This window comes from Ptiloglossa arizonensis, chromosome 9 (assembly GCF_051014685.1).
Source record: "Ptiloglossa arizonensis isolate GNS036 chromosome 9, iyPtiAriz1_principal, whole genome shotgun sequence".
Classification (NCBI taxonomy): Eukaryota; Metazoa; Arthropoda; class Insecta; order Hymenoptera; family Colletidae; genus Ptiloglossa; species Ptiloglossa arizonensis.
Window position 1 is genome coordinate 17,229,457 of NC_135056.1, and position 9,172 is coordinate 17,238,628.

Below are 9,172 nucleotides of genomic sequence, written 5' to 3' on the forward strand. Positions count from 1 at the left end.
AAACGGTATAAAATATATAGGATGAAATAGCATATCGCGATAAATACAGACAAGATATTCAATAGACGTTGCAAGTCCCCTTATCGTTCCTGTCACTTTCAATCTTATCAATTCAGTGTAAAATAGGATTATAACGGATTGTCAAAGTTTCCTTGTTAGCGACAAGTAAAATCTTACCAAGGGTATGCAACGGAAAGAAAAACAATAATTTAAATGTTGTACACGATATTGAAAAATTATCTAAACTTTTATTACAATTTGATAAATTAAGATTTGGATATAAAAACAAAAATATGAAAAAATCCTCTCTTATTACATTTAAAAAATTAGTGATTTCACAATTAAGTATAAAGATACAGTATATTTAATAAGACTATACAAATATTTTTGTTCTTATTGTAGTTATACTACTTTAAAGCTACTATACAAAATATTCAATTCTCTAAATGCATGTCCAGAACTACCGGATATTTTTATGCTTCGGTTGAACAAGATATTTGATAACCGTCGGTATGTGGCGCAATTTTTCTCTAATAGCGTACGGTACTTCTGAATTTTGATAATGTTGATTGTACCTCGTAACAACGCCATTATTACTCTCATAAGTTATACCACCACCATAGCTTTGCGGACTTACCTAATAATAATAAATTCGATTAAAGTATAGAATCATGTATTTGAATAATGGTTTTCAGTTAAAGATATACTAACAGTTAAAGTAGAACCGTCCTTATAATCGATATGAATATCTCCGGACGATAGTTGCGTTGCGGTACCTACACCCGGAACAACCACCTTATTTGTATTATTATTATTTAAATTTCGTATAGAGTTTAGTTTGCGTGATCGAGATGCTACTGTTGAAATCACGGAACAGCTAGCATCAAAGGACGGCATCTGAAATATGAATGTACAGACGTAAATTATGATTCGCACGAAACATATATTTTGTTACGTACCACGGGCGTGTGATTCGTTGTTTGTGAAACATTTTCTTTCCCTTGTAGACAAGGGACATCATTTAAAGCCGCACTGGGCCTACGTCCAATTATGACTGGAAAGCAAGAATGTCCGGTAGCTGCTTCTAAAGATGTTAAAGTAGACTCTAATAACAAACAGCGCTGATAGCATTCGGTGTAATGTTCGTAATAATCGTCAAAGTGTGCTGGAAATTCACCCTCCATGTAGATAGGACCATCACTTCTTTCATTTATCTTTACAGAACCATCGACGCAAACAACCTGCAACAGTTAATACTGTCACGACTTGTTTGCTATGTGTGTATGCGTATGTAATTCGTGAGATATGTTTCAGTACCTTAATTCCGTTATAAAAATGAACTTCACAATCTGGATGCGGTCCATTTTCCATAAAAAGACATTTTGATCGTTGTGTGTAGAGTGTTAGTTTGGGTGTTTTAGCTCTTACAAGTTTGATGAAACGAGAAGCATATACGTATTTTCTGTGATGGCGCGGCGGTAAATTTTCGTACGAATAAATGCTATCTGCACCACGGGGTGGTAACGGAGGTGGTTGTGTTCCAACTTCCATCGCCACATTTGGTTTATAAAGAATGACTCTCAAACCGTCGCTTGATATTCGACACACTTCGCTTACTTTTTCCTGTAACATAAAAACAATTGTCTTTTAAGTATCTCAAAAGGTATTGAAATTTTCGTTATACTTACCACTCCACCCCTACGTTTAATAAACTCAATGCAAACTTCTCCATGGTCTAAAATGGTAAGAATTGCATTCTTTGTTCTATGTCTGGTAGGTTGAAGTCTTTCCGAAGATAAAGGAGGAACTTGTAATTTTCCACCATCTTCAGTACCTTCGAAACAATTCTCAACCTTTTCTCGTTTTCTATATCTATCATTTTTGTGTTTATCAATCTCCTCGTATACGTCACAACCACTGTATTGCTCACTTTGTGAGAATATTCTACTTTGTGGTGGCGGTGGTATTCCAGTTAAAACAGAAGCCTCTTTTGAATGATAATCATTAGTCTTATGCGAATACGTATTTGTAATAGGTTCGGATAAAGCTTCACTTCTTGTACTAATCATGGGTCCAAGCCCATTGGGCATTATAGGCATTGTTGACATTTTTTCTTCGGATCTAGAACGCATTCTTGGTCGTCCATAAGAGGATAATGTTCTTCCCACTCCTGAATCAACCATGCCATCACCTATTAATCCTTTGCTTGAACCATTTTTCTCCTATTAATGTAAAAATATTTATGATGGGCCAATCAAAAAATTCTGTAACTCTTTACTTAACAGTTACTTACACTGTGCAGTTTACTTCTTTCTACATTAGTTATAAATGGATGTTTTGGAATTTCACGCAAACGAATTCTATCTTTTGGATTCTTTTTTAATAACTTATCTATCAGGTCCTTAGCATTGTCTGATAAATGAGCTGGCATCACATAATCAGCCATGACTACACGTGTTAAGGTACTCTTAACAGCATCTGTATCAAATGGTGGCTTGCCAACTAACAGTGTGTATAACATGCATCCTAAACTCCAAACATCTGCCTCTAAACCATGTGATGATCTTGTTGCTATCTACAATGACATAAAAAATAGTATACTGGATATATCCATGAAATTAATAATTTTTGTTTAAATCCATAAACAAACCTCAGGTGATATGTAATTTGGAGTACCACACATAGTTAAATGTTTTTCGTCAGGCCTTGTCAACTGAGTAGCCAACCCAAAATCTGCTATTTTCTATGATAAAAATGATTTATTTATGCTTAATATATTCAATTGAACGACTAGTAAAAAATATGTTTTACAGCATGCTACTTTTCTTACCACTTGCATGTCTCTAGACAAAAGTAAATTAGATAAAGACATGTCCCTGTGAAGTATTTGATGAGAATGTAGGTACAACAATCCTTGTACTACTTGTCTAATTATACGGCCAGCTGTAATGATAAAAGTTTGTATAATGTGTGTAAAGCTTAGAAAGAATAAAACCTATAAAATTATCTACATTTATACCATGTTCTTCTGGTAATGCACGAGAGCCTTGTAGTTTAAGAAATCGTTGTAGCTCTCCATTGTGGCACAATTCCAATACCAAATAAACATAATTGGCATCTTCAAAGAAAGTGTACAATTCAAGTACTGCTGGATGCTTTAATCTTGAATGGATTGCCACTTCTTGACGTACCCTACCCACCATCCCAGCAGCTTGCATCAATTTTTTGTCGATCTACAATTATATAATTGTTTATTTTGTAGAAAACTATGCAGTTCTACATAACTATACTAAGAGTAAATCTATATACATATAATATGTACATTCAATGCAAATTGTCAATTTCAAATTTAAAGGGATACTGCAACAGGTACTTTTAACGATGTCGACGAAACTTAATCTTAAGAAATGTATTACCATTTTTATTGCGACTTCTATGCCGCTGCGAAGACATTTTGCTCGATATACGCTGGCGAAGCCCCCTTTCCCAAGTAAGTTCAGAACCTCGTAATCCTGAGATTGTATATTATTAAATAAACGTTACAATCGAAGAAGGTAAGCGTACAAATTCAAAATACTAACCTCTATTTGTTCACCAAAGCCACCTGACAATGGTGGCATCTCCGGCATCCGGGTGATAAAACGGTAAAATTGTTTTAATCACCGCGGTCTCCAAGTAGCACTGTTTTTATGCATGAATCTCGTCCGAAAGAAAATATATTAATAAATTTGTAAATAGAAGTGACATGGCGTGTAAAATTTTGTATAGCGTCTATTGATGATGACAGATGGCGCTTTACAAACAGGTTTCAATTGTCAATTCCAAAAATACAATTCTAAAAATTGTCATTGTCGTAGACAATTAAGGATCCGTTATAGGTAAATAAGGAAGGTACTCTAATTCTCGTAAATTTGAACATATTATTAATTTTTATAGCTGTAATTCGTTCTAAATAACTATAATTACAAATTAGTTACAAATAATATACAGCATAATTTACATTATGCGCTTGGATTAAGGTTAGCGGAAGTGGACGAAATATCGAAATGCTGCACAGTTCTCTGACATTAGTACGTGATTGTTCTACAATATAAATATTTTAATGATTAGAGAACATAATAAACACCTTATATTAATGTCTTTAATTAGTTAGTTTCACTTTCACTGCGTAAGGAAATAATTCGTACTATAATTGTACACTTATTACAAGTTTTGTTTACGAATACAAATTATTTTGTGGCACAAGACTCGTTTATATCGCGTTTTATCATATTGACATCTAAACACATCATACACAAAGAGTATGTAGTACTTTTTTTTCCATGAGGTCAGTCTTTGAAAAAAACACAACTACAATCGGTAATTCAGCAAAGTCCAGTATGTTTACTAAAATAAAAGACTGACAATACATTAAAGTAAGGAATTATTTTGAGTATTCATAGGCGTAGAGCTCTGACATCGTTGCGCTGGAGGTTGATAAATAGGCTGCGCGCTTCGTTGCTGATTACGTTTTTTATTGTAACCTGCCTTATTTGTAGGAACAATTCCACTTCCACTTCTCCGAAATTCCATGCCAGCTGCAGAATACATTTTTATAAATGGAGTGAACCCTTACATACCAATTAATTAATATAAATTTAATAACAAATCTTTTAATTTACCAGCTATATGATTCTGTGTTTGATCATAACGAAGTTGTCTGTTATTGAACCGTTGGTCCGATTGTTTTTGATCCATGCTATAATCTTGAACTTCAGGCTGATATAATTAAACATGAAAACGATAATTAGTTATAGTCAATATTAACGAATTAACAAAGCTACAAATAATTTTATTTACATCATTAGTTATAGGTAAGCAATGCACTTGAAGTACTTCTTCATAATTTTCAAATCCTTTGAACTGAACAACACATGTTCTATTTGATAGTCCAGTTACTTTTGCGTTGTAGTACTAAATGTATTAAATATTGCTCATATTAAATATAATGCATCCCAATGTATAAAGACATTACATGACATATTATTCACTACTTACCCTATTATCTTCCCAATATTTGGCTAAACATTTATCACCTACTCGCCAAACCCAACTACTGCCAACAGAAACATTTGTATTTTGATTGTTATTATAATGGTTTTGGGGTCTTTGACTGTTGGGTCCAATAGTTCCCTTGCCACCAGAATTGTCATTTGGTTGATATCTATTCAATTGGTTTTTGTCATTTTTATCATTTGCAGTTACAGAATAAGCTCTATGTGTTCCATCTTCTTGTGTTCGATTATGCCTACCATAAGGTGCATCATAACTATGCCGATTCCTAGCATCAGTTTCATGATTATTAAAATTTCTGCTAGTACCGAAACTTTTTCCTTGTTGATCCTGTGGAGCTTTATAATAATTAGTAGTATCAGTAATGTTTATTCCATCTGTACGAGTTTGTAAACTGGAATTTCGAGAATCATTCAAGTGAGATTTTTGGTACATTTTAGTTCCTGCATCTTGTAGACCATAGTTATGATTATCTTGATTTCGTTGAAATCTCGGTGGTTTGTTTTGTTGAGAATTGCTTCCCCCATTATACTGTGAGTATTGAGAGGTAACAAGGTTATTAAAGTTCGATTTTTTATTATTCTTATTTTCTTCTGAATGTCTGGGAGGTACTTGATATCCGCGTCCTCCTTTTTGAGCTCTACTGAAAGTAGAGAGACAATTACTTTTGACAATTGCTACAATTCTTTAATCATATTAATCTAAAAGAAATATACCTTCCACTTTTTCCACTTTGTGCTTCATTACTTCTAGATTCGACTCTATCATAATTAGACTCTGCATTCTGCGTATAGTTATTGTGGGATGGATTGCTTGTCTCTGTAGACTCAGACTGTAAAGGTAATTTATCCTCTAGAAAATCAAAAAGAGATATTTTTCCACTACTTGGTTTATTTTCTTCAGTTTTTTTATCAAATCGTTTACTTCGAGGTTCTCGAGTTTCTTTGAATGTACTAAAAAACAGTACAATAAAATAAGTAATTACGGAGTTGTGCAAATATGGCAATTTAAAATAAATAAAGGGATATACTTGTGTTTGTTGTCTGCTCTCAATAAACTTTTCAAGGCTTTGTCAACAATATTGCGATTAACTTTCAAGGCATATTCTGCTTGCTCTATAGAGAAACCTTGATCTACTATCTTTTGTACACTGTGATCTAAAAGCTACAATTCATTGTGTAACAGTAAGATTACATTAAATACAAATCTAACACTAAGTATTTGATGCAACATACCTGCTTATTTCCTCCACCAAAAATTTTTTTGCTACCTTGCTTAGCAGCTTCTGCTATTGCATCCTTCCATTGAGCTTCAAATTCCACATTTTCTTTACTAGACTTTTCTTTCTCAGCCAGAGCTTTAAAATTTTTGTCATTTTCAGAAACTTTTATAATCTTTTTGCCAAATGGTATCCATGGTGGAGGTCCACCTTCTTCGGTCGATCTCACTCTTGTATGTAATGCTAATTTCTGTTATAAAATGAATTTTTTATTTTTATGTACATTAAATTTTTACAATACAACTTACTTTGTTCAATTCCCACTTTTCCACAAGATTTGTTACTTTTCCCCCAAGTACTTGTACTATGTTCGATGGTCTTAATAAAATAATTCCATGGGACATTGGTAAATTTCCAGAAGGTAATAGTACTTTTGTACCAGGAGGAGTATTTAAACTAAAACACAATTACTAAAATGATAAAATCTGTTCTTTATATAAATTATAAACGCAATGTAATTTGGCTTTGTACCTTAAAGACGAAACATGTTCAACTTCTATAGCTTGGAAGTTATTTTTACCATCTGTTAAAGATAATTTCAATAAACGTGGAGCTGCACGGGATTCTTCATTGTTCTTGGGAGCAGAAACATTGCGTAATTTTTGTATTTGCAGTACAATATTACCCTGAGTAACATCTCCCTGACCACTGCCAATTTCTCTTAAATCAAGCTGAGAAACAAATAAGGAAATGAAAATACTTGTACGATTACTTTTTTTAAAATAAAATTACGTAATGAGTCATTCTTACATCCAACAATCGTTTTATAATTTTGTGCACATCTGTAATATTTCCAGAATCACTTGCAACATTGTAACCATGATCTGTAATGTACCTAATTCAAACATTCATGAATATTTATATGCTCAATTGCTAAGAGGTATGTTGTCCTCGAACAAGAAACTCGTGTAACTAGAAAAATGTATCAATTTTTATACGCACCACCCTTTGTCCTTCAACTTTTCCATAATATTCACTGTCATTTTGTTCTCGAATCGGATTTTTTAACGAGGCAGTCTCTTTAGTTTCCCAACTTTTCCAGGAGAAATTTTATTTGCGTTACATGCGTGTACTCAACTTGTACATAAACATGTGTCAGCTGACGTGTAAACCAATATGTAACAGGTCTTTAAAGCATCAATAATTGCAAAGCAAAATGAAATCTTTTGGCAGGTGTCTATTATCGTTTACTAAACGCTTTGGCACCTTCTGATTCTTCCAAACAATGGATAAAAAGAACCGCGCCTATTGGACCTCAAATTCTCAGCCACCATCTTGAACGTTTAGTGCACAGTGATTTTAAGATCGATATATCGGTACTGTTGCAACAATATGTCAGTATCGATATATCGCTAGACACTCAAAAATAACACGACTGCAGGTGACTTTTCAATTAACAGGGAACTGTAAATTTCTTTATCTATTTATAAAACATTTTATTTCACAATTATAAACGACAAAATTCTCGCGAACGGTTTCTTATCGTGTTATAAACGTTTATTAAACGATATCGGTAATTACGTCCATTTATTGGCAAGATGTTTTTTCACACGGAGCAACTCGATGAACGGTAAATCTTCCAGGGAATTGAGTTACACCCAATTTTAAAATTGTACGCGCGTAATAGATTGTGTAACGATATAAAATTGCAAAGTAACCGCGTTCTACCGAAGATAAATAAAAACGAGTACTGCACGAATTTCTAAAGAAATCGCGCGAAAGAGTTCAAGCAGAGAGGGATTTAGGATCATTATCCGAAAATGATGCTCGGATGGTAACACGCGCGAAAAATGGGTCACGCGGACCTTGTGTTCCACGCGTTAGGTTCTAAAATCAAGTTTCAGTGAACAGTGAGAGTAACGTTTCTCAATGCTTGGAATTCCTTAGATCGTGAGCGTTATTTCTACGCAGCTTACGCAAATAGAACAACGTGTATCCTCGACCATATTATTTTTACATATATCGTTCGTGCGAAAAATAATCTCTCCGATAGACCTATTTACTTAAAAAAAAAAAAAAAAAAAATAATAATAAAGAAAAGTAAATTATTTAATACTGTTCGAGTCCGTCGGTTGGAAACGATAATTTTCTCAAAGGGACGAGAAATATGTTCTGAATGGTTCGTAAACCAATTATGGTCGCCCAAGTTCACAGAGGGTCACTATCGCCAACAACCCTCACGTCGATAAGGAATAAGAAAGGCATTAACTGCTGATCGGTCCAATTTGAGCTGATGATTATTACACGGGCGGAGCCCCGTTTGAATAAACGATGAAATTAGATCAGATAGGAACTAACTTCGGAGATGACGGAAGCGTATGGGCATGGTTAAAGAACAAGAAGACCCGCCCATATCGTTGCACCGATGACCCGTAAAAATTGTATGTACTCGGGACGACAATTATCGTAAACCACTCGTTGGTATTCTATACAACGAATTAAATTCCCCCGTTAACGAAACGCACGAACAAATCGTTAGAACGAGTTTTATCGTCGTTTCGATTCATTGCAACACCTCAGAAATGCAAAGAATCGTATTTTCTAAAAAAAGAAAGCGGGGTCTTAATGTTTTCTACTCATAGACGTCCTATACACCTTAATTGTGCAGTACGATCGTGGGAGAAAATGATCTTTGCATTACTGGGTCAGTCTTGTCGAGGGGAAAAAAATAATTACGATGCCGAAGGTGCGTCAGATGTGATATAAATAATACAGGACGAACGTTTATGCGTTTCCGCGTAAGAAACTATCATTTTTAGCTTCGGGACGCATCGGCTGCAATTATTTTTCTTACTTAACGATTCAAAAGCGGATGAACCGTCATCACGGCGGTATTTTGCG

The 9,172-nt window shown here is 34.2% G+C and overlaps 2 protein-coding genes across 3 annotated transcripts; both read right to left on the reverse strand.

Annotated features, from left to right (window-relative positions):
- Window positions 1–239: 239 nt before the first annotated feature.
- On the reverse strand, window positions 240–3,632 carry Sak (polo like kinase SAK). Its single transcript, XM_076319733.1, has 11 exons — window positions 3,582–3,632; window positions 3,417–3,512; window positions 3,020–3,233; window positions 2,831–2,943; window positions 2,651–2,743; window positions 2,294–2,575; window positions 1,689–2,222; window positions 1,318–1,623; window positions 960–1,241; window positions 712–897; window positions 240–637 (listed from the first exon to the last, which is right to left on the reverse strand). The coding sequence occupies exons 1-11, from the start codon at window positions 3,627–3,629 to the stop codon at window positions 461–463; spliced, it is 2,331 nt and encodes a 776-aa protein (XP_076175848.1). The 5' UTR covers window positions 3,630–3,632; the 3' UTR covers window positions 240–460.
- Window positions 3,633–4,362: 730 nt separating this feature from the next.
- On the reverse strand, window positions 4,363–8,303 carry Tdrd3 (Tudor domain containing 3). 2 transcript variants are annotated; one of them, XM_076319359.1, is made up of 11 exons: window positions 7,274–8,303; window positions 7,082–7,166; window positions 6,803–7,002; window positions 6,580–6,727; window positions 6,288–6,521; window positions 6,083–6,216; window positions 5,769–6,005; window positions 5,038–5,695; window positions 4,840–4,953; window positions 4,662–4,758; window positions 4,363–4,577 (listed from the first exon to the last, which is right to left on the reverse strand). In XM_076319359.1, exons 1-11 carry the CDS (start codon window positions 7,312–7,314, stop codon window positions 4,411–4,413), a joined length of 2,115 nt encoding a protein of 704 aa, XP_076175474.1. In that variant the 5' UTR covers window positions 7,315–8,303; the 3' UTR covers window positions 4,363–4,410. The 2 variants fall into 2 exon arrangements, with proteins under 2 accessions (XP_076175474.1, XP_076175475.1); XM_076319360.1 differs by having other exon boundaries at window positions 5,038–5,692; window positions 7,274–8,302.
- Between the last annotated feature and the right edge of the window lie 869 nt (window positions 8,304–9,172).

Bases quoted from the DNA above. Each gene is read 5' to 3' on its own strand.
- Tdrd3 (XM_076319359.1), bottom strand. From the start codon at position 7,314: ATGACAGTGAATATTATGGAAAAGTTGAAGGACAAAGGGTG. The intron at 6,522-6,579 runs GTAAGTTGTATT...ATTTTATAACAG, and splicing joins AAAAGTGGGAATTGAACAAA to AAATTAGCATTACATACAAG. The intron at 6,006-6,082 runs GTATATCCCTTT...ACTGTTTTTTAG, and splicing joins AGAGCAGACAACAAACACAA to TACATTCAAAGAAACTCGAG.
- Sak (XM_076319733.1), bottom strand. From the start codon at position 3,629: ATGCCGGAGATGCCACCATTGTCAGGTGGCTTTGGTGAACAAATAGAG. The intron at 2,944-3,019 runs GTATAAATGTAG...TTATCATTACAG, and splicing joins TGCATTACCAGAAGAACATG to CTGGCCGTATAATTAGACAA. The intron at 898-959 runs GTACGTAACAAA...TTCATATTTCAG, and splicing joins CAACGAATCACACGCCCGTG to ATGCCGTCCTTTGATGCTAG.